This window comes from Aethalodelphis obliquidens, unplaced genomic scaffold, assembly GCF_003676395.1.
Source record: "Aethalodelphis obliquidens isolate GAN/ISIS:26980383/991018 unplaced genomic scaffold, ASM367639v1 scaffold19, whole genome shotgun sequence".
Lineage (NCBI taxonomy): Eukaryota > Metazoa > Chordata > Mammalia > Artiodactyla > Delphinidae > Aethalodelphis > Aethalodelphis obliquidens.
This window is the reverse complement of record NW_020837963.1, coordinates 28,982,499-29,006,355: the sequence shown is the minus strand read 5'-3', so window position 1 is coordinate 29,006,355 and position 23,857 is coordinate 28,982,499. Positions and strand designations below refer to the sequence as shown.

Here is a 23,857-nt window from a genome sequence, read left to right as displayed (position 1 = left end):
CGGGTGCCGGGTCGGGGGCGGGCACTGCGGGGTTTCCATGCGGAGCTGAACCGGTCACCCGACTCGCTAACAAAAACGAACAGCATCACTGCAAGAGGAAGCTGACCCCAGGCCGCGGCGGTCCCGGCTCCTGGAGGAGCTGCGTGGGCACGGGCATCCGAGCCAGAAGCGTCTCAGCACCGGGGCCCGTCCACGCACACCGAGGGCCGTGAACCCAGGGCCACCAGGGGCAGAGGCCCGAGTTACATACGGGCAGGCTTGCAAATTCAGGTCCCTTCAGTCCAACAGATTTCAAGGCCAAAATGCCACTTTCTCAGGTTCCCTGAATCGTGGGGGGATTAAGTCAAATTCGGTCACGGCAAACATCTCGGTACTTCGGGACAAACCTCCTTCCCTCTTACGCCCTCCTGCAGGTGCCGGGAGTCGGCGGCAGCCCTCACACCACGCACGCACAGGAGCTGCGGGCGCCCTGGCCAGGGTGCAGGTGTTTCCGTGGCTGCACGGGAAGGTGCGGGTGCTGTGGGTGGGATGAGCACAGCTCAGGGACTGCGCACGAGAACCAAGGTGCTACTGGAAGGGAAACCTGTGGCAGGGGCTGGCCCCGCTCAGCCTGGAGACGGGGGTGGGGGGTGGGGGGGGGCAGCACTCACAGCACTCGATGGGGTTGGAGGCGACCTGCAGCGACAGCGTCCGGCCGTTGGGCTGCGGGACGTGGACGCGGAAGACCAGCCTCACGCGCGTGTTCTTCCTCCCGATGTCCGTCTCCCCCTTGCGGAGCTCGATGTCAGAGTTTCTGAGCTTCAGGATGCCGGCGCAGTCGATGCTGCCGGAAACAAGAGTCTATGCTCAGCCCCGGACCCCCGCCCCATCCCGGCGACCGCTCACCGAAGGCTCTTTGCGGCCCTGCCCAGGGGCCGGGGCGGCCAGACACCCACCCGTCGACTGAGCTGGGGCCGAGGCAGCAGGAGACGAGCCAGCCCCGGCCTCAGGAGCCCGGAACCCAGGCAGGCAGAGCTGCCACACGCTCAGGGCTCCAGAAGCCCCAGCCCCGCTGCCCTGGGCTCGGTGGGCGCCCTGGAGCAGGACGGGCGTCCGAAGCAAGGCCCCCCCGGCTGCTCCAGAAACCGCCTTCCACTTGGGATTCCGGCGGCGCCCCCTTAATCCAGGATCCTGAGTTTTCTAGGGCCTCATATGATTTCACTTAATTTCATTTAACTTAACAGTTCCATTCAACACCAGACTCCAGCAGAACAACCCAGGCGTCATTCATCAGATGGAAACCAGCCCTTTCCCTCTGTCGGAAGCTAAGGAAACGAGGCCACATGATGCCTCTGGGTCAGGACCACAGCCCAGCCCGGAGCAGCAGGGAAGCCCTGGCCCTGGAGCCCGGGGCCAGTCCCGCTCCCGTGGTGTCTACACCGTCTCTGGGTTGGATGGTATCGTGGTAAATGCAGCCACCGAAGGAACAGCTGCTGCTGAAGGAACCAGCAGTTCTCTCAAACCATCTGCCCTGGTCCGAGGGAACTGTGATAACAGCTCTTGAAGCAAACCCAAGGATTTAGAATGAATTCCCCCAAATCCGTGAAAAGCCAACATGGAGAGAAGGCCTTCCCTTTTTCCTTTTCTCTCTTTTTTTTTTTTTGTTGCAAGCACGGGCTCTAAGGCACGTGGGCTTCAGTAGTTGTGGCATGTGGGCTCAGCAGTTGTGGCTCACAGGCTCAGTAGTTGTGGCTCATGGGCTCTAGAGCGCAGGCTCAGTAGTTGTGGCGCATGGGCTTAGTTGCTCCGCCGCATGTGGGATCTTCCGGGACCAGGGCTTGAACCCGTGTCCCCTGCACTGGCAGGTGGATTCTCAACCGCTGCGCCACCAGGGAAGTCCCTCCCTTTGCTTTTGACTTAGAGGGTTTATGAGTTACAACTTATCCAAATCCCATGCAAAGCTCTACACGATGTGGCTTCCACACCCGCTCCCTCACCCGCCACAGCCCTGAGCTCCTCGCTGCCCCGTGGATGCCCCAGGCTCACTCCTGCCTTGGGGCCTCTGCACTTGCTGCCTTCCTGCAGGGTCAGCTCTCGGCTTCTGTGCTGCCTCCCCACAGACACTCGCCCCCGAAGTCTCCAACAGGCCCCCCGTGCTAATGAGTTCCTGCCTTATGTCCCCCGCCCCAGAGGCCCCCAGGAGAAGGCAAGTCCTGTGGGACAACCGTGTCCCCTTTCTCTGCTGCATTCACAGCTCAGGAGTGAAATGCATGTAGCAGTCACTCAGTTCAGGAAGCCACGAACACAAGCCCTACTTGGACAAGAGAAGATTGCCCTGTAGCTCGTTAACCAATTCACCTCTAAACTACTGAGTCAGATCTGACCTGCACATTCCAGCTGGTCACATCGGAGATGCAGAAACCCTCAGTGAAAATACGACCCAGACATACCGTCTCTCTAATGTTTCAATGTTTGCCTTTTGACCATTGCTCTAGCTTTCACAGTGCAGTCACAGAAATAAATGAGTGGCACGTTCACACGTGGAGGAAGTACTGACAGCTGTGAACTGAGATACTTAAAGTGGCAACATGCACAGGGGCCGAAACCCCAGGAAGAAACAAATCCATTGTCATGAATACTTGTAACGTTTACTGAGGTGTTAAGCCCAGGGCACCCAAGCCCCCTGAGCTGTGGAAACGTGGGGAGACATGCAGGCGTGCAAGCGCCCACCGAGCCCCCGCCCCCGCCCACCGAGCCCCCGAGGTGCAGCTTACATTGCTCGCATGTTGTTCTCCGGCAGCAGCGGGATTTCCAGGACCTTGGTGTTGGAGAGGATGGCCTCGTGGCTGGTGGTGGAGACGGTCTTGCCCGTGATCCGGTGCACCTGGTAGAAGGCGTGGGGCCTCAGCAGCCGGTCGTCCGCTGTCCCGATGAACAGCTGCAGGGTGAGCGGCTCGCTCTCCATGTAGCCGTGCAGCTGGGGAGAGAGAGGGACAGGCCTGTGAGCGCCGTGCCGACGCCCGGACCCACCGTGCTCCCCGTGCGGAGGCTGGTTCAGAGGGGAGCGTGCGCAGGCCAGGGCTGGTCCCCCCCGCCCCTCCTGCACCTCGGGCCCCAAAGTCTGGGGCCTCTGCTCCGCAGTCGGTTCTGAACACTTGGCTGCCCACGCTGGGACACACGCACACGGACATGCAGTGCACACCTGCACGCATGTACCTGCCTCCCAGGAGCACACGTGCCCCATGCCCGGGACCGTGACGGGGACCCGCAGGGGGAGGCAGATGAGAAGCAGAGCCAGTCTCTCCGGGCCACTGCCTCCTCCTCAGGCCACCCCTCTGCCCACACGCGGGCGACACAGCAGCTTGTGGGGCCCCACCCAAAGCTGGGCCAGTGCCAAGCCGTCCGCACAAGCCTCCCTTGATGAATTCAGACGCTCGCCCAAGAGGACGCCATCCACTTCCCCCTGCTCAGGCCAGTCCGAACCAGCACTTTCCCCTGCTCAGGCCAGTCCGAACCAGCAAACAGGATGCTTGCAAACAAGATACAAACAGCATCGGCCCTTTTCGGCCTGGCTCGGCAGGTGGTGGCTACGGGCTGCCCTGGTGCCCGCTGCAGGCACCCCTGGACCGGCTGCGGGGAGCCCCAGGTCGTGGCCCGTCTGCCACCAGCATCAGACCCAACACGGGCGGCCGCGCATGGCCGTTCCGACTGTGTGGGCCAGCCGGCTAGGCGCACGGTCTTGAAGACAAGATTGTGTGTGGGCACAAAACCCAGTGAGACTCGGGCCCCAGAACCGGAACGAGCCCATCGTGCACCAGGAGCCCATGGGAGAGCGCTGCTCCCGCATTTCAGGACCTACACTGGCCGCCCCCGGGCTGACCACCAGGGGCGCAGGTCAGAGCCCTCCTCGTGCCCCTGCACCTCCAGACGCTGCCTCCCTCAGGGTGAGTCCTTTTCAGAACTGAACTTGACTCGCCTTCTCCATCCAGGTCACAGCTGACCGTACTCAAGAGGCAAATCCTGAAGAAAGCAGGCAGCTCAGGGCGAGGCCCAGGCCCAGATTCCACAGGACCCCTGGGGCTCACCCCTCCTCCTGCAGAGGCAGGCGATGCGTCCAGCCAGAGCCCCCAAGGGTCCCGACGCAGGACCCCCGCAGAAGGGGCAGCCCCACGAGCAGACAGGCTCAGTCAGCACAGCTGTGCTGCTTCTCGCGTTGTGGTCACGTTCTCCCTGGACTAATTTTAGCCGCTTTGACAACAGGTAGCAACTGTAACACAGTCTGATGGGCCAAACTAGTGCCGTCCCCGAGAGCGCTGTCACTGCTTCCACAGCAGCAGAGACCCTGGTGCGGCAGTGCCAATGAGGCCACCTGCAGGCCCCAGACCCGCCTGCTCCCCTGCGGGATTCTCAGGGGGTCGCGAGCCCCTCCCAGCCCTGCGGCCGAGTGGAAGCCACGGAAGAACCAGCCCGCAGCGGGGTTGCGGTCGGGTCCACGCGCCCCGTGAGCCCCGTCCGGGCTCCGTCTCTGCCCTGTGGGAAGGCGCCCTGACAGTCACTGCACAGCCCACGGGGAAGAAGCTCAGGCTGGATGACCAAGACCTTCCAAGCCGCACTGGCTCAGGACACGGAGGGGGCCGGGGCACAGCGCAAAGGGCCAGGCTGCCAGGTGACCGAGGGAGCACAAGAGGGGCATGTGTCAGTGACCCGAAGAAACGGGAAACCTCCGGTCCAGCTGCAGCTGACCGCGGTGACCGAGATCCTGCTTCCGTCTCTACGGGTCGTTTTTCCAAGTTGGGACGTTAGAATGGAAGCTGAAGCTCCGTCCAGATGAGTGAGTCGGAATCCGCTGGGAGGTCCAGCGCTGGGAGCTGAGTGCTTGCTCTGCCCGGGTGTCTCGCTCGCTGTCTTCCTTGCAGAGAACTCACTATATGCTGCCCTGGCTGGTTTTCCATTTCTTTCTACGACATCCAGTTAGCAGCGCCCGCCTTGTTCCCCCCCCGCACTGTGGCCTCCCCGAGCTCTCCTCCATCCCTGCGTTTGGGAACAAATGTCTCTTCAACCCAGAGAAGCGAGCGCCTGCTGTTTCAAGTGTGGTTCAAATCAGCAGTGAAGCGTTCATCAAAGCCGCGCTGACAAAGACCAGCTACTGCGCTGACTTCACTTAATTACGAGATGAAGAAGCACTTATAAATTTTCAGAGCTCAGGAGACAGTCCCAACGACAGGCCGTTCACGGGAGCCTCACAGAGCTCAGGAGACAGTCCCAAACAACACAGGCCGTTCACGGGAGCCTCACGGGCACTCAGCAAGCAGAGGGCCAGGGCCCGCGCGCCACCCGCTTGGGGCCCCCGGAAAGGATGTGCCTGGGCGCCAGGCCGCTGGTGGGGCTGACAGCCGGGCCAGACGAGGGATCCGGGTGGCGCCTTATTAGGGCGGGGCCCCCGCAGGGTCAGCGGCTCCTCCGCCCCCCCCCCCCCCCCCCCCCTTCCGCCCAACAGGGTCTGCATGGTGTCACAACTATGGATAGGAGACAGCAGGCCACGAGCCAGGACTGACCGCTGCTGGACCGCAGCCCCCGGTGAATGAATTTACAGCTTCAGGTGAACGTCCAGCAGCTCTGAGGCTCCCACACGAGCTCACCACGGGTGTCCGGTGTCTGCGGACATTCCAGAGCATTCCGTAGCACCCGGTTAATATTTAACAGCCCGTGTTTGTCACAGGCTGTGGAGTGGCCCCCGGGGGCTCTGAACGTCACCCTTGAGATTTTCTGGAGACAAGCAGGAGCTCCACGTAGGACAGGTGTGCACGGACGCACACGCAGCACACACCGACACACGCGCACATTCACACTCAGACGCGCACACACGCACGCGCTCTCCAGACTGGTCTGGAATTCGGTAGTTGGTTGGGAAGATCTCATTTCCTGGCGGCGGCAGGAGTTTCACGCGTCAGGCTCCCAATTTTTATCGTTTTCGTCTGTGGCGTGTTTCCAAGCACCCGTGGATGTGCTCGTGGTCGAAGTGGTTCCTTCCTAGTAAAATACTCGAGCTTTCACACCGACCCACAGGTGTCCGGCCCACATGGACCGGATGAGTGTCTGACGGGCGTGCACAGAGGAGGGGAGGCGGTCTCAGGCCTGCGGCTGAATCCGAGCGGCCGTGGTGAGCAGAGAGCTAGAGGAAGCGTCACGTTTGCTGAGAGACCCACGCGTCCACTCGCGGCCCTACTGGCCTGCTGCGCCCCTCGCGAGGCCAGTGCAGAGCCTTTCCTGCCCTAAGGCCGCCACACAGAGAACCTGCCAGGAGCCCCCCAGCGCCTGACGCTCATTTCAAGGTGGGTCCTGCTCACGTGGCTTAATTCTGCAGAAACAAGATGCCTCTCCTGTTTGAACTGAAGAGCTTTCTTCCTGTGTGGACACGGGAGCATCTCTACACACAGAGCTCAGTTAGGGGGGAACCAAGACCAGCTTGCCGGGTCCACCCAACTTCTCCCTGCTGGGGAGCGGGAGTCCGGTCTTTTGCCAACTTAACGAACCTCCTAAGAAACCTGTACTCTGTGCTGGACTTGACCTACATTTTTAAAACAGGAAATGTAAAAATAAGATCAGAGACCGATGAAGAAACAAATTTTGCCTCTTAGCATTCCATTCTGTGACATTTAATATAAGAATACGTAAATGAGTCTCTGGCTAAGACTGTCTCTTGTGTGGCCAAGGCGTATTCCTCCCAGCCCCCAGGCCAGCACATGGCCTGGCCGGGGTCAGACGATTTGAAAATGACAATTTCAAATCCCACGGGACTCACACTGGGGCCCTGCTCTGACGGCACATAGGATGCAGCGGACTGTGGGAGTAACTTTGCCTTTTTAAAAACATGCCATTTCAGTGAAAATGAGAATAGTTAAGGTTTAACCTGGAAGATAAACATCTATTATTGAAAACATGAAGTTCATTTTAAAAGAAGTAATTTAAATACGTCACATATTCCACTGCATGGGTTTTCTGCCCCTGGCACGTTCTACTATCTGTCAAAATAATATTTATAAAATTACCTGTCATATTTTCTCCAAAGAAGATATACAGACTGCCAACAAACACATGAAAGAACGTTCAACATCATTAATCATTAGAGAAATGCAAATCAAAACTACAATGAGATATCACCTCACACCGGTCAGAATGGCCATCCTCAAAAAATCTAGAAACAATAAATGCTGGAGAGGGTGTGGAGAAAAGGGGACCCTCTTGCACTGCTGGTGGGAATGTGAATTGGTACAGCCACTATGGAGAACAGTATGGAGGTTCCTTAAAAAACTACAAATAGAACTACCATATGACCCAGCAATCCCACTACTGGGCATATACCCTGAGAAAACCATAATTCAAAAAGAGTCATGTACAACAATGGTCACTGCAGCTCTATTTACAATAGCCAGGAGAAGGAAACAACCTAAGTGTCCATCATCGGATGAATGGATAAAGAAGATGTGGCACATATATACAATGGAATATTACTCAGCCATAAAAAGAAATGAAATTGAGTTATTTGTAATGAGGCGGATGGACCTAGAGTCTGTCATACAGAGTGAAGTAAGTCAGAAAGAGAAAGACAAATACCGTATGCTAACACATATATATGGAATTTAAGAAAAAGAAAGTCATGAAGAACCTAGGGGTAAGACAGGAATAAAGACACAGACCTACTAGAGAACGGACTTGAGGATATGGGGAGGGGGAAGGGTGAGCTGTGACAGGGCGAGAGAGAGGCATGGACATATATACACTACCAAACGTAAGGTAGATAGCTAGTGGGAAGCAGCCACATAGCACAGGGAGATCAGCTTGGTGCTTTGTGACCACCTGGAGGGGTGGGATAGGGAGGGTGGGAGGGAGGGAGACGCAAGAGGGAGGGGATATGGGGACATATGTATATGTATAACTGATTCACTTTGTTATACAGCAGAAACTAACACACCACTGTAAAGCAATTATACTCCAATAAAGATGTAAAAAACAAAAGAAGTAGATAGACAAGCAAAAAAGAAACAATCACCCTTCATCCCATCACCTAAAATAAATCAGTATTTTGAACGCACACACACACACACACACACAAATAAAATAAAATAAAATAAAATAAAATTACCTGTCATAACAATGACCTCTCTTTGCTTCAACCTAAACTGAACAAAATGTGCTATTCCATTTTCAAGGTGTAAGACCTGGTGAGTTTCCTCCACATAAAAATGTTTTGTTTTTAGCTGCTCTGCTCACCTTCGCACTTGCACGGCAGGATGACGGGCAGAGGGAATGACTGACGCCAAATTTACTCGGTGCTGAAATTCCCACAGCGCAAGCCCACAGTGGCAGGAGCGTCACACAAAGGACAGTTAATTGAGGGAAATTACTTTCCAGTACGTTTTGAGATGGGACAAACGTACACCGAGCAAGAGATCCTCGTGCACAGCGCAGCAGGCGGTTTAAAGGGAAATCACGCGTTAACCCAGATGTCAACTCTGCATCTTCACACAACACCCAGAGGGACTCTGCAGGAAGGAGAGAATCCACGCAACACCCAGAGGGGCTCTGCAGGAAGGAGAGAATCAGCGCAACACCCAGAGGGACTCTGCAGGAAGGAGAGAATCCACGCACAAGCTGCTTCCACTTCTTTCAACCCCAACTTTCCCAGTACTGGATTGACTTAAGAGACTGCGTCGTGTGAGCTTTTGGTCTCCAAAACCACAGGAGAGCTTTCCCCACGGGGCGCCGCCTGCCCCCCCACCCCACGCCGGCCCGGGAGGGAGGACGGGCCCAGGGCATGCAGTCAGCTCACAGGAGACCAGACCTCAGGCGGGCAGGGCCAAGGCTGTGCTCCCGAACCCTCCTTCCCCGGGACGGCCTCTCTGAACTCACTGGAAACACTGCACGACGGACGGGGCAGTGGCCACCCCCAGGCATACAGGGCGGGCAGAGGGCCTGGCCCTTGGTGTTTTTTACCAGCGCCCAAAGGGCGGCCTCGGGCAGGGCCCGGACGAGGGCTGACGGAGGCGCTGTGTGGGCCGAGGGTGCTGCCTGCCAGACACCCACATGCCCACGCGACGGTCACTGGCCTGCCGTCGGGCCAGCCCTGCCCTGGCACCAGCTGCTGCTGAGGGGACGGCCACCACCGCCAGCCACGGCACGATCATGAGTCCCTCTGGGCGGGGCCCGGCCCACAGCAGGGCCGAGCTGGCTACCTGTGCTGACCAGAGCCCAGCGTCCCATGCGGGAGAAGGAGACTGGGGCCACGCCGCCCCACCCTCGAGTGTGCAGACGGGGTGCTCGCGGCTCCCCAGCTGCGTGCGGGGCAGGGGCAGCGCTCAGGGAGCCAGCACACCCCAAATCCAGAGCGCCCCCCGGAGACAGAGCCGTCTGCAAAGCACAGCAGGAAGGGGTGCCCAGGAGGACCTGGACACGGGGTCGCTGCCGGGAGCCACCCACCTGCGAGCCGGGCGTAGACACTGGGCCCCAGAGCTCGGGCCGGCGTGCCCTCCGTGGCTCTCGTCCTCCTTCTGCCCACGGAGGGCAGGCCGCGCAGCGGGCGCACCTCCCTACGTCCCTGTGCTGGGCGGTGCCCCAGGAGGACGACGCCCAGAAGACCCTCCCTGGGGAGAGCTTGGCCCGAAGGCGAAGGACAGGGTTCTGCACGGGGCAGCAGGCCGGGGGCTGCCAGCGGGAGGGAGACCCGGCCCCGAAGCAAACGAGGCGGGGATCTCCCACCGGGCTCCCCCCCCAAGCCGAGGGCACTGGGCATCTGTCTCAGCCGCCCGTGGTGCGGCCCCCAGGAGACCATGGAGCCCCCAGTGAGAGGGGAGGGCCGGCCAGGGCCATAGATTTTCCTATTTTGTCATTTTTATCAAAGACAGTGGTTTCTCACCATTATCTCCGTTACACCGTCTGGCAGCCCCCCCCCCCCACCTGCACCGCGTGTGAGTGTTCTGACAGCTGCGATGGGGCCGGAGTGCCGACGCATAGCTCTGAACTGAAACGGTCCGGCACATGGCTCCGCCCTCAAAAGACATCAGGAAAACATCCTGGGATAATGCAGAAAGCACAGCAGAATTATGGAAAGTCATCAGGGGTTCTGTGCCCGAGGCGACTTTTATTCTAGAATTCCCGCAGCCTGGAACACAGAAGCCAAAACTCTTGAATTAGAAGATTTTTGGAGGCTGACGATGTTGTTTATTGCTCTGAAAAGGTTTCCACTGCTGAGCTACTCGCGGACTTTATCCCCCAGTGACTGTATCGGCTGCAGGAAAACTTGAACTGTGCTGTCCTCAGTTCTGTTGCCCAATGAAACTCTAAAACAGGTGTTTAAAAACCAATGTGCTGTACCTGAGATCGAGTGTCTGTGCCATGTGTCAGCAGACCGCAGCAAGATCCCAGCTATGTTTCCTATTAATTATTATCACTGGCAACGACTCCACTGAACGCCTCACCGAGACCACGCAGGCACAGGCACCTCTCTGCTTTGGCAGGAACGTAAATGGCAAACCCCCCGCTCGGTGCCCTGAGCTTCCGCAGAGCCCACTGTGTCGTGGGAACAATGGCAGCGGCTCCCGCGACACAGGTGTGTCTACAAAGAGTGAGACCGTCCAGGCCTGTGTGCGCGGCCGGCCCAGAGGGAAACGGCCACCTGCCCGGACGCTGCTGGAAAAGCACAGGGCAGCTGTCCGCTGCCCAGCTGCCCCATAAAAGATTAATCCGCCCCACGGGCAGGTCAGCGGCGTTTGGCTGCCGGACGACCGGGGTCCGGGCTAGGGTCAGACCTGCGTCCGAGCGCTGTCTCAGCTCCTGGGGTAGGGGGTGGGGCCTGGGCTGGAGCAGGGCTGCTGCTATAGGGCAGTTCTGACCCTCAGCTCCTCACTGGGCCCAAGGAATTTCTTCCAGTAGCATCTATTTCTCTGGCTTTTGTGAAAACCTTGGCTTCCAGGTTAACGATCCTGTCTCAATCCGGTTTCCATAAGAAAGAATGGAGCAAAGCTTTGGGTAAAACAGAACATGCCGCGGACGCCAGATGAAAGAAAGCACTGCTGTGTGTCCGCAGTATTCAGACACCCCCAGGAAGCCTGCTTCTTGAAAGGCTGATGCTTCTGGACCCAGGGGTGCGGGGTGCTACAGGAAATGAAAAGTGATAACAGCCGACCGGCTGATTGTAACGATCTGGAAAGAATGGCTGGTTCCTGGCGTGTTCCTTCCTCGGTGTCAGCTCGAACGTCTTACATAGTAGAAAAATACCTGTCCTGGCCTACGGCGGCAAACGTGAGCCTCAAAGCCGACCCCCCTAAAGAGAGGCCCCTGCACCACGCAGGGCACCAGGCCGGGGCCGGGACCCCCCTCGGGCCAGCCCGGCCTCCCGGTCCCCACTGCCTGGGCCAGTCACCCGGCCTGATGGGGGTTACACTGGTCACTCATAACTGACAGGAACACAAATTACAAACCTAAAGTGCTGTTTAGGAATTGACAGGCCTCCGCCGAGTCTCACGTTTCTGCGACCTATTAATTATTCACACAGGCCTGGCCTCCTGTGTGACGGGCTAGATGCTATCGAGCAGGTTATTTTGGTAACTGGGTAAACAGAGCTTCATCCTTTGACCCCTGGGTCAGAGATCGTGACGACCCCCAGCTCACTCCCCCAGCCCCCATGGGGCGGCAGGAACCGGGGACCTTCCCGGAAGGGACCTCTGCTCTCGGGACAGGGGACCAGGGATGCAGCGCAGCGGGCAGGGAAGAGTGACGGCCAGGCCTGGTCAACAGCCCAGGAGGGTAGAAGGGAGCCGGGGACACAGCAGGAAAGAAAAGCAGAAAAACGAAGTGCACAGAAACGGCCTCCTGGAGCTGCAGTTTTCTCTGCGGAGGCAGAGGGGACACAGGGACCCCTTTGGGGACGCACACTCTGAGTTAGCAAAAACACACAGCCCGACGGCTCTCTGCTCTCCCTCCCCAGGGAGAAGGTGGGGGACTCTCCCTCCTCAGCCCAGACCCACTGACGGCAACGGCAGGGAACCAGCTGCGGCTGCTGTCCAGGCGCTGGGCGCGGACGCGGGGCGGGGTGCCAGCAGGATGGGCTGGGAGACTGGACGGAAGGGAGGCCCCAGACGCACCCAGAACACCTGGCCCCGGGGCGAAGGGGCCCTGCACTCATCCCACCGGAGAGCCGCTGTGAGCCCTGCAGCTCAGGAGACACAGAACAACGGTGTGAAGCCCCCACTCCGACGGCTCCGGGTCGGTCTGTCCTGCCGGCACCGCGGGGGAAGGCCTTTGCATCCCCGTCGGAAGCTCTCGGGGCTCCTGCATCTTAAACCAGAGAGCGGCCCATGGATTTACACACACACGCGGGGCGCTGGTGGCAGAAGGTCTGGACCGATGACAAGAGGGGCCCTGGGCGCTGGGAGCCAGGACACTCCACCCTGCCCCCAGCTGGACGCCTCCCGCCCGGGAGGATTCTGCGTGTGTCTGAATCCTTTGGCAGTAGGGGAAAAGGTACGATTTTAAAGTTCAGGGAAACCCACACTCCCTTCCTCCCTGGTCCCATCATTACAAAGTCAGCAGAGGCCAGCGCAGACCCGGGGCCCCTGGCGCTCGCTGTGGCCGCATCACACGCACACCCGCCGGTGGAGCCGGGGGCCTCGAGGAGGACGGCCCGCACCCACCCAGCTCCAGCCCGCCCAGCTCCAGCCCGCACCCGACAGGGCCGTCACAGCAGCCTCGGGGGCCCAGACGCGCCCGCCGGGCACACCCACCAGGGCCGTCAAGGACTCTGGAGAGTCTGGGTGGTGGACGGTCTGGAACGCTCACTCCCGGCACCAGCCCCCGAACGATGCTGGGCGAGCCCCGTACACATCTGTGTCCCCAAATGAAAACGGGGACAAGACCACGTGAATGCAAGGTCCTTTCCTAATCTGAAATTGCAGCCTGATTCTGCCTGGAAAGAAGGTTCTGCATTTCGTCGTGTCTCCTAGACTCAGAGGAGGGGCCGCGGAGGTGGAGGCAGCTCCCCCTGTGTCTTGGGTGCTCGGGAAATGCAGGAGTCCTCCCTGGGCCTGGCAGGGCCTGTCCTACACAAGGCCACTGCCCCTGACTTCACGACAAGCTTGGGGATGCAGAAGCAAGTCGATGAGCTGGCTGTCCTAGGAGGGCAGCAAAAGCCCCGGGTGCAGGCCTCCTCTGAGCGCCATGTGGCAGCGGCTCCGAGGGACGGCCTGGATGCCCGGAACCAAAACCCGCTTCCCTCTGACCAGCCGACCGCAGAACGGCCAGTGGGAGCGGCTGTCTCCCCAGCATGTGGACCAGCCTGCGGCCGAGCTCCGGGGAGCCGCGGTGCCGGAGGATATGCTAAAATACCTCGCAGCGCAGAATAAAGCCCTGCGGTTACTGGGCTTTCACGGCAACCGAGAGCTCTCTGTTTTCATCTGTCTTACAATTGTGTGCAAATTCTATTTTTATCCAGTTTGTGCTCCACTAACTGAAAAAGAAAACAAACCCCAAAGCCCCTCTTTTTACCTGCTCACGTCACCTTGCACACAGACTCCCTCTACCGCAGACAGATCAGAGAAGTCTCCAGTCCTAACCCTCTTGCAGGAGGAATGCTGATAGAGGCTGACATTTCTGTTGGGCCTGGTTTCCTCTCGCGGTTCAGCTGTGCAGCAGGGGGAGGGGCCTTCATTCTGCTTAAACCCAGAAGCAGCCTCTCCCATCCTGCCGTCACTGAACTCGAAATAATTTTGGAGGATTCACTCTTAAGGCATTTCCAATGCGGTTTCAAGTTTCAGAATTCCTCCGCAAGTCTCAGTCCTCTCCATCTCCTCGACACTGAGAGATCAACACCGCCCTGCGCCCAAGACACCTGCCCGGTGGGAATGGGAGCACGGCGCTGGGACCCTGCAGGGGGCGGGTTCCTTGGGCTCCCAGAAGAGGCGGGGCACACCCTCGTCCCCAGGGCCACAGCCACCAGGCGAAGGACAGGGACGGCCCTCGCTCAGGGCCTCAGCCCCGCGCTTTGCATCTCACGACAGGAGTGTCCACGTGGCACGGGGCTCCCTGCCCTCCAGGGCCAGCGCCCCTCGCCAATGTAATTGACAAGAAACGGGGGCTTTGGGCCATTACTTCTCTGCTGCTTTAATTTAATTTCTCCTTATTGAACAGCCTACTTCCTCACCTTTGTAATGTCTTTTCCATTCAGCAGCAACGTACTTTCTTCCAGTGGAAACCGCAGCAGGAAGGGACTTAAACACCGTTCATGGACTTGGCTAAGCGCAGGCGTTATCCGACCTGCCTCCGCCCGGGAGGGGACCTGAAAGGGCCGCCGGCCGCTGGGCGCTGCTGAGCCCGCTCTGCGTTTCCCAAGTCAAGCGGCCAACCAATACCAAGTGGGTATTAACCGGCGTCGAGCGCACAGCCTCCGATGTCGCCCTAACGTCACCCCGCAAACTCCAGGCCCTGCATGCCGCGTTGGCGGACCGGCACTTGTCCGCGCCCTCCTGCCCTCGCAAGCTTTATTTTTATTTATCTAAATGGAATCAAATACAAACACGGGGTGCCCTGCTGCTTCCCCTTCGGCTTGCACCATTCCCTAAATGACAGGGTTGGGGAGCGGACTGGACAGGCGGGGGCGTAGCTAGACGGGGGAGAACCGTCTCCATCAGCGCCATACGGCTGCAGTTCCGGGGCAAGAGGGCAAGCTCACGTCCAAGGGGACGGTCACAAGTCACATCACAGGGGTCTGGTGGGAGACGCTGGGCTGATGAGGTGACACGTGTGACCAAATGCCAACGCCTGCAGGACAGCCTGTCCGCGAGCTCACCTTTACCTCCTGGGCTGGAGGGGAGCGACAGGTTTGGGATGGCGGGCGCGGCCTGGACACCAGCTCTGAACATGTTGACTCTGACGCCACGTACGCCCATCTCCCCCGGGGTGTGTGAGGCTGGGGAGTGGCACCCGGAGCCACACCGACAGAGCCCCGCCAGCTCCCCATGAGGCCGGAGCAGCCCCTCCCCGATGCTGCCCCGGCCCCGACACCCCACGGCAGGTCCCCGCTCCTCCTGTCCCCAGCTGAGAAGCAAAGTGGCGGGTCCCAGCCGGCACTCCAGGGCCCAGTGGGGCGCGTGGGCCAGAAAATCGCATCTCTAAGGGACCCTGGGCAGGCTTACTTGGGGAACCACCGCCTCAAAGGGTCCACGGCTTCAGAGAGGAAAGGATGGAGTCTTTAAAAGTAGCCTCTGAAAACCCCAAACCAGAGGCAGCAGCCGTGCAGACGGACTTCGCTGCCTTGGACAAATCTTAACGTGGCCCAAGGAGACCTTGGTCGAGGCTCTGTTGACGGCCGTGGGGAGACGTGCTACAAGGATGGTGGCCACATTTGGGGAAGCAGCCCCAGGGGGTGGGCGGCCGCGGCCAACGCAGGAGGGGAACAGCGGCTGCGGGCGAGCAGGGCTGCACGCTCTTCCCATCTGTCCCCATCTGTGACCTGGGGGATGGGGTTAATTCTGAGCAGAGGGCTGGGCAGAGGTGGGCTCCATTCCCCTTGGGGCTGGAGAGGGCAGAGGGCCCCTGGATTCGATTCTCTGACTCTCCCCAGAGCAGGGGCGCCAGGAGGAGTCCTCTGCCCGTCCGTGTGTGGCGTGCACGGCACCCAGCGTGTGGTGTACACTGTGGAACGTCTGCAGCAGGAACGATGGACAAAATGCAGCTGGGTTAGAAATCGAGGGGGAGCTTCTCAGCAGAAGCTTCAGTCCTTGGTTCTAATAACCCTGAACACTTATTTCTACAGATTTGTTAAAGAAAAGGTCCTCAAAAATAAAGCCCTTTTACTTCAAAGGTATATTTCTTTTCTTTTAAATTTTCCTATTCCAGGACACCTTCAAACGAAATAGCACCAAGGTCAAGTCTACTGAGAGGTCTAGACAGCAGCCCCCAGGCCACACTGCCCACTGGCCACCATCCAGGCAGCGAGATGGACCCTCAAGGTGGCCCAGGGCATCTTCCTGGACACACTGTCTCCCCTTGGCTTCTCTCTTCCCTCTTTCCCATCTGTTCTGAGTGGAACATGACTGCTCAGGGACGCATGGGGATAAAGGGCATTGTCCACCGGGACAAAGCAGTAGCCGGGCTGTACCGAGGTCCCCTCAGTTACCCACCAGGAGACACAAGCAAAAGCTACAGCCATTCCGCCTCCTCGTTGAGTAAAGGCTTGCTGGCAACACCCTCCAGGGGAGTCCTCCCAACCCCGCCGGGCTGGTCACGCCCCCACGATCTTCAGGGTTTCGCCTGCTCCCCCAGAGCAGTCCCACCGAAGAGGAGCCTCAGGTGTCGCGAGTGCAGCTGGTCTGTGAGCTCCAGAGGCAAGCAGAGCTTGGCACCTCTGTGCCATTGCATATTGTACCACTGTACCACTCCATGTATCGAGGAGAAAACTGGGGCTTGACTGTGCATAAAATATTTAGCTAAACTGGTTGGGAGATGAGAATATTTTAAAAAAAAGACAGAAAATGCAAGGTGCTGTTAGCTGTTACCGCAAAGTGGCCTTTGGATTAAACCAGCCCCAGCTGCTGCCCCTGCAGCAGGGACAGGACTTGGGGTCAGAGCAGAGCAGATACCTGCACACTGGGGTGTCCTCCGGCCAACGCCTTCACGGCCCCCCGGCTCCCCTCCGTCTCGTAATGAGCTCTGTGGTGGGACTTGGGCTGCACCTCGATCCTCAGCTCGTATGGTCCTGAGTGTGACGGCAGCTGCCAGTCGAGGGCAGGGAGAGACGGGCTGAAATGGAACACAGAGCATTAAACATTCATGCCACGCTTCCCGCAGACCACAGACCCACCTAAGACCCTGGGGCCCTGGGAAGCAGCTCATCCTGCCGGGCTTGTATCTGAAATTCCCATCGATAAGGATAACGGCCTGACACAGCCAACGGCAACCCGATCGTGATGGACGCCCAGAGCCTTGTCAGGCCTTCATGACGAGCTTCTGAATAAGACGGAAACATTTTCCCACACGACCTTAAAATATTTTCCTTCGTTCACGATAGGCCTATAAATTATTTAACCTCCCTAATAAGATAGGTTCCAGAATTAAAGACCTTTTCAGAATCACAGTTCTATCAGCCTGGCCTCAGAACTGGGCGGCCTGGCTCCCCTCCCCTCTGTCCCACGCGCGCTGGCCGCGGGCAGGAGTGAACCGTCGGGGGTGCCGCCAGGCTCCTGATAAAATGGCGGGGTTGCGGCAATCTCGCCCAGCCCCCTACATCCCGTGCTCCGTGCACGACAACTGGGCAGCCGCCCACCCAGGGCACGAGTGAGCTGCAGACAAAGACCACAGAACCAAGGGAGCGGCCCTGGGGCCCAGGGCAGATTTGCAAGGCGGGTTTGTCACTTGGAGGCTGAAGAGGGAAGAGGGGAGTGAGCCGGGCCTTGCCCGAGGGGTCCACGAGGCCCACGACAAGCTCAGATCTCTGGGGCACTGACAGTCTCACTGTACAGACGGGAGATGGAGGCCATTTGCCACCTGAAACCAGGTCCACGTGAGGCCAAAGGTCCTGCTCTCCCTACAGAACGTGCTTCAGGGTCCTGCCCTGTAAAAAGACAAAAGGCTGACCCCCAAAGCCACAGTCCACAGGCAGAGGCCGCCAGGCCCTCACAGGAGCTGGGGTCTGGCCCACCCACTGCCTTCCTACAACAACAGCCCAGTGGGGGTGGGGTGGCTCTTGGTCCCCACAGTGACAGCCCCTCCCCCTCCCCTCTCGGATGCAGAACCTGACCCAACAGAGATGCTGCTCGTCAGACCTCAGAGGTGTCTGGAAGCCAAGCCCAGGCCGGCCAGGAGGGCTGCAGAGCGGGGGCAGTGTGAGGACCCCCTGCCCCGCAGAGGTGGACGGGAGGCGCCCAGGCCTCGCCCTCCACACACGGCACTGAAGGTGCCCTTGCTCCCAGAGTCTCCGCCGTCCGGGCGCCACTGTCCCCTCGCCCCGCTCCGCCTGTCGCTGATGTGTCCGTCTCCGCACATGCAGCAGACACCGTGCGTGCCGGCGGCTTGTTTGGGACAGGTGGCTGGGAAGCGTGGGTTTTGTTCAGAGGCCCAGACACACGGACGCAGCGCTCGTGGCGTCTCAGCCTGGAAGGAGTCGGTACACTACTTCCCCGAAACGTCCCCCAGCCTCTCCGCCTCATCTCAGACGATGAATCAGGGTGATTTTTAAAACACAAGACAATAGATAGAATAAAGGTACTTTTTGAAAGGAGAAAAACCCCAGAAGTCAGCTTGAATTGGAATCAAACATGTAATTTCTAAAAAACGTGCAAAATACTCCTGGAAAGGACAGTATATTTCCGGGCATTCGTGGTTTTCTAGTGACGGCAGAAACGGAATCATCTCGCCACGCACGTGCAGTTACTGCTGACTCAGCTTTGCGGGCACCCTGTCCACCCTCGGGTTCTGCAGCCCCGCCCGCTGGGCTCCTCTGAGAGCACACGGCGCTGCTGAGAGCCTGGCGGGACGCAGGCCGCGCACACCACACCCCACTATAAAGTGTTCACTGGGTCCCAGGGACACCGCCAGCCCCGATGCCACCCGGGCGGACGGGCCTCCCAGTGGGCCTGAGCTCGACCTTCGAGCAGCAAATCAAAGGCTCTAACGTGAGAAGAGGCTGCATCTGTGTCGACGCAGCGAGAAATTTAAAATCCTAACTGGAATCCGCCGCAGATACAGTGAAGTGGGCGTGTCCAACAGTCAGACGCCAGTGGAAGTGGGGAAGACCAGCGCCCCCGGGGGCCAGGACCTCCGTGCAGGCGCGGACGCTGCTTTGGAGTGTGTCCCTCAGCCCCCGTGTCCACCCTGCTGGGCCCTAAAATCACCGTCTGCATGGGAGGCCTTCCAACCCTGGGAAGCCCCTCCTCCAGACTACATGTCGGATTCCAGGACCAACTTGCACTTGAAAACCCTCTATTCAACGGCCAACCTAAACCCAGATTTCTTAGGAAGCGAGACCGCAGGCGGGTGGGATGCTCATCGCCCACCCGCCGGGCCCCCGTCTGCTGTCTACATTTTGATTCCACGTCAACAAGATGCCCCCCGCCCCCCGGTTCTCACTAAGTACAGCCTCGGAAAACTCAAGACGATGTGACCAAGAAGAATGGGACGGACACGTGTGTGCGCAGAGATTCCGAGATGCCCAGACAAGGGAAACGCCCAAGTCACGGGCTGAGCGCAGGAGCCCCCCGCCCCGCCCCCAGTGCCAGGTGGCTTCTGAGAAACGCTAAACGGAATCGAATGGGAGTTCTCCTGGTGGGCGGAGCTCCGCGGTGCGTTTGGCGGTCTCCCGGGCTGTGGTGCGCAGAAGCACTTTCTTGACGTGTTATCAGCGACACATGTGGCCACACCGCCAGGACGAAGGACCAGAGAGCCACGGGCTTCGAGCGCGAGGCCGGCCCTCGGTAACTAGCATCTTACGGGAGCTGCCCCGACCCCCAGACAAACTGCCCAGCTCAGCACACCCCGCCCGGAGGGAGCGGACCACGTCTCCGTTTAGAATATCCAACGTACTAATCTGTTCTGTTATCTTATACATACTGTTGGTCTAAGTGAAAACACTGTCCTCTGCTGTAAATAGAAAAGAAACAAATGAAAAACAAAATAAAAGTTAGGTTCATCTGACTCCCATGAAATTAAAAAACGAGAGTGTGCGACGGAAAGAGAAGCAAAGGAAGGATGGAAAGTGCAATCCCTTGCCGTCTGCGCAGGGCAAGCAACTTCTGAGCCGCTCCGCACTTGAACGCCATAGAGGAATAGATCTGGGGAAATGATTGGCTCCTGAATCACGGACAAAGCCAGCAACACAGCGTGAGCGCAGTTTCGAGTTAGAATGGTCCGCAAAATAAATACTGTAATACAGACAATTTAAAGTTAGAATGGTCCACAACATAAATATTGTAATACAGACAATTTAAATTATTGTTTGGGGTTGGACATTTTCAGCATGAGTTTGGCAACTCCACAAAAATTGTAAATGTATCTCTGATTCAGAGAAAAGGCCTAAGACTGGAAGGAATGTTCCAAGACGCAGCGGCCCCTGCCGCGAGGACGGTGATTCACGGCTGCGCTGTCCCAGCCCAACCCCCTCACGGGCCCTGCAGCCGAGCGTCATTCCTGGGGGTCACCAGCGACCCGGAGAGGAGCCGCCACGGGGACCACATCAGGAGAGTTCTCTCATGGCCTCAGCCCAGGGCTGCTGAATAACTTCAAACTCACCTCCAACTTAACTGGATTTTTTACAAAGCCACACTCAATGCAGCCAAGACAGCACGCGGTTCAATTCGAACCTAAGATCCCGCGGATCTGTACGAACAGAAGCTACCTTACATTCTCTCCACACACACACGTATACATCTCATAATCAACCAGAGAAACTACCTCCACAGCTGGGCGTGTATCTGCAAGTATTTTTACACAAAAGGGATAGATCTTAACAAAATAAAATACATAGTGTGATATCCTGGCTTTTTTAACGTAAAGATCACATGTTGAGCATTTTAGCATTGTTCAAAAATGGTTTGATCTCAGCGTCACGTCTTGTCCTACAGATGACTGATCAGTGCTCTGTGGATGGACTTGGGGGTTGCCCCCAATTTGTTGCTCTTATCAGTACCAGAGGTGTGAACATCCAGCGTGAGATCCTGGTGGCCTTTCTGGTCATTTCCTCAGCACAGATCCACAGCCTCCGTCAAAGAGCATGAACACTTGGGGCTCCTGACACCTCCCGGGGGTCAGGTCCCCTGCACGGCCTCGCCAACACAGGGCCCGATGGGTTTAATCTTTGCCAAACCCCACAGGGAAGGGCGCTCTGAGGCTGCATCTTCCTGTAACGCTGTAACACGCACCCATCACGTGGTAACAATAAACTGAAACACTCTGAACCCCCAGTGGTAACGTCTCTGAAAGTCTCCAGGCCTCTCAAACGTCCCCTGACCTCTTACACGCATTTGACTAATGGCAACGTGGGACTCCAGGCCCCCCACACCCCAACTCTGGCTCCTTCGGGGTCTCCAAAGGCCACTCCGGGATGACGGCCACTGTCCTTAATATCAACTTGTCATTGCTGGGGACACTGGCTGATGGGGACACAGATCTCTCTGCAACTCTCTGTGAGTCTGGAATTCTTGCAAATAGAAGGTTTTTCTAAATGGCTGTTGTGCACTTGGCACGTAAGGACCTGAATCACGTTCCTTTTGCTCCCGTTTAAAGAAGAAGAGGCTGGAGGCCGCATCTCACGCCCCACCCCCCCACCCCACCAAGGAGCGACGCTGGTGCCCGTCGGCGCTGAGTGCCTGCGGTTTCCACCCATTACCACTGGCACCATCACCCCGCCCCCAGGGCCGAGGGGTGGACCAGGCCCATGGCCTCCCCGAGCCACCAGGAGCCCCGCTGTGAGTAGGTGTTAAGCAGCCTGGCTTGGCCTGGCTGGCCCTGGCCTCCAGGCTGGGGACGCCGGCTCGTGTGACACAAGGAAGGGAGTCACGCGACCTCCATCGGGGAGCCCCCTGGGCCCCAATCTGAATCCCCTGCTCTTGGAGCTGCTGCCACCATCCACTTCCCACCGGAAAGCCTTTCGTGTCCTATCGAATCCCTGTGCTTCCTTCATGCGGGAAAAGGGTGAAGGATCTTTTCTGACGCTTAGTTCACGGCCTGGAGCCTGGAGCCCACCTCCCCACGGGCATGCAGAGCCCGAGACGAACCTGAACTTCTCTCAGCCCATGTCTCCCGCCCCCATCCAGGCCCTGCCCCAGCTGCCCGGGGCCCCTCCTCCCTGCCCGGCCACTGTGGTCACCTGCTCGGGGCTTCCCTGGGTGCCCGCGAGTCCGGGGCAGTCTTTCCAGCACACAAAGGATTTCACAGACAGCCTCCCGCGCTTCAGCAAAAGCTGTGCCGCCCCGGAGCAGGTGTTTATGAGACCGCAGCTCTGACCTCGGCACCGCCGGCCGCCTGCACACGCCTTGACACCAGCCAAACCCGCCCCTGAGCGGGACCCAGGGACACCCGCCGACCCGCCAGTCTCCGCGGGTGCAGCCTGCCAATGACGTGTTTCTCCAGCACAGGAGACCTGGCCTGGAGCGCGGCTGACCGCGGGGACACAGACGGACGGAGGCCATTCGCACTGATTCAGAACCAAGGTCACCGCAGGGCTCAGGGCTCCGGAGAGCCTCACTACGTCCCCACCACCCCTCTGTGCTCCCGACGGCCAGCGGGGCGGGGCTCGGGCTGGACCTGCTCACCCCGGGCCTCTCCATGTAAACCACTTCAACGGCCGCTGCTGCCACCACGGAGACGCCAGAACCCGCCTCTGAGGGAACGGCACGCACCACTCCGCCAAAACTCGGACCCAGATCCCAGCAGGGCCCCAATTCTGCACCAATTCGAGGAAAAACCGCGAACGCCAGGGACAGAGGAGTGTGCCAGGTGCCCCGGACTGGGGCCTGCCGAGCCCCCTACAGCTGAGCGCGGGGAAAACAGAGATTTCTGCGCCTGAGCCGATCGGGAGGCCTGGAGTTGGAATCCGACCACCTCGGAGAAAGTACGTCAGGGGAGTCCGGACACTTGCTCGGTGATACCAAGGGATTCCCTTAAATCACATATCAGTGTCGGGTACGGTATCTACCGGTGTCGCGATTCGTTTCTAAAACTGAGCCCCCATCTCTGAAAGACACGCTGAATATCGATGGGTAAGACTTCACGAGGTCTGGGAGTTACTGCCAAGGAACAGGTGTGGGTGACGAGGTGAGGCAAGAGGACCACAAGTCATCAGTCAGTCAGGTGTGGGCGTGGCGGCCCAGGACTAGTCTGACTCGTGTACAGTTTGGTTTTCTGTGATACAGAGCGAAAGAGCAACGCTGAGAAACAGGCACTCAAGTTACCACAGTGATGTTCTAGGGCCGGGAGCTGTCAGGGATTCACTGCCCTCTGTTTATCGCCATTAAAGTCTCCACAGTGAAGGACGTGAACTGTAAACCCCCCAAGTCGTCTACTTTCTCACCTTCCTGTTCTCGCCCTGGCGAGCTCGGTGACTGAGTCAGAGGCAGCGACTTCCCTAAACTGGCTGCACTCGAGCCTGGAGCCCTTCCGGAACCTTCTCCCGGAACAAAGGCCTTGTCCACTCAACGTCAGAGAACCCCCGTGCACTGGACATCCCACCGCAAGGTGCCAAGACGAGAGCCTCAGCAAAGCCCCTGTGCTGTGGAGTTCTCCCTCCGTGTAGACACCCGGGAAGGGGGCTGCTCTTTGGTTCAGATGGTTTGGGTGGAATCCTTTCAATTCTGAATTTTCTGAGACCTAAGGCTCACATGGACTTATCACTTAGAAGAAAACTGTAAAAGCTTTCAGGACTCTTCTGTTTCTGAAAGAGCTGAAGCTACAAACTCGGAACCTGGCAGGACTGAAGTCCACCCGAACCCGAATGAGAGCGAGAACCAGAGCAGAAGGGGAAGGACATCACCCCAACTTTAAAGCAACACGTTTTCCCAGGGTCGGGAGCCCATGGCCACCTCTTACTAGCCGTGTTTTGTCTTTTCCCCTCTAACTTTAAAAAAGGTCATCAGCTCAGTTCTCGCCTATTTAATCAAGCAGGGGCTCCCGCAGGCCAAGGCTTGGCCGGGACCACACACCTCGCCCCAAGGTCCACCCAGCTCCCCCCGGGGCCCCCAAGAGGCATGGGTGAGGAAGCGCCTCCCATGCCAGAAAGGCCGGCCTTCCTGGAGGGCGCCCTGGAGAAGCCGACCTCTCCGCTGATGACCCCCCAGAGGTTCGCGGGCCGTGGGTGGCGTCCTCACCCACCCACCCACCCTCCCAGGGAACAGCCCTC

General features: G+C 58.6%; 1 protein-coding gene across 6 annotated transcripts in view; it reads right to left on the bottom strand.

The window, feature by feature from the left end:
• NFATC1 (nuclear factor of activated T cells 1) overlaps positions 1-23,857 on the bottom strand; it is a 101,729-nt gene that overhangs the window by 54,354 nt on the left and 23,518 nt on the right. For 5 of the 6 annotated variants that reach the window (XM_027118813.1, XM_027118815.1, XM_027118816.1 and 2 more), the window contains exons 3-5: positions 16,611-16,770; positions 2,754-2,956; positions 651-823 (exon numbers count right to left, since the gene is read on the bottom strand). In XM_027118813.1, coding sequence (XP_026974614.1) covers positions 651-823; positions 2,754-2,956; positions 16,611-16,770 — 536 coding nt within the window. Of the gene's footprint in view, positions 1-650; positions 824-2,753; positions 2,957-13,518; positions 16,582-16,610; positions 16,771-23,857 lie in introns of those variants that run through there. The other variant, XM_027118818.1, reaches the window with a different exon arrangement.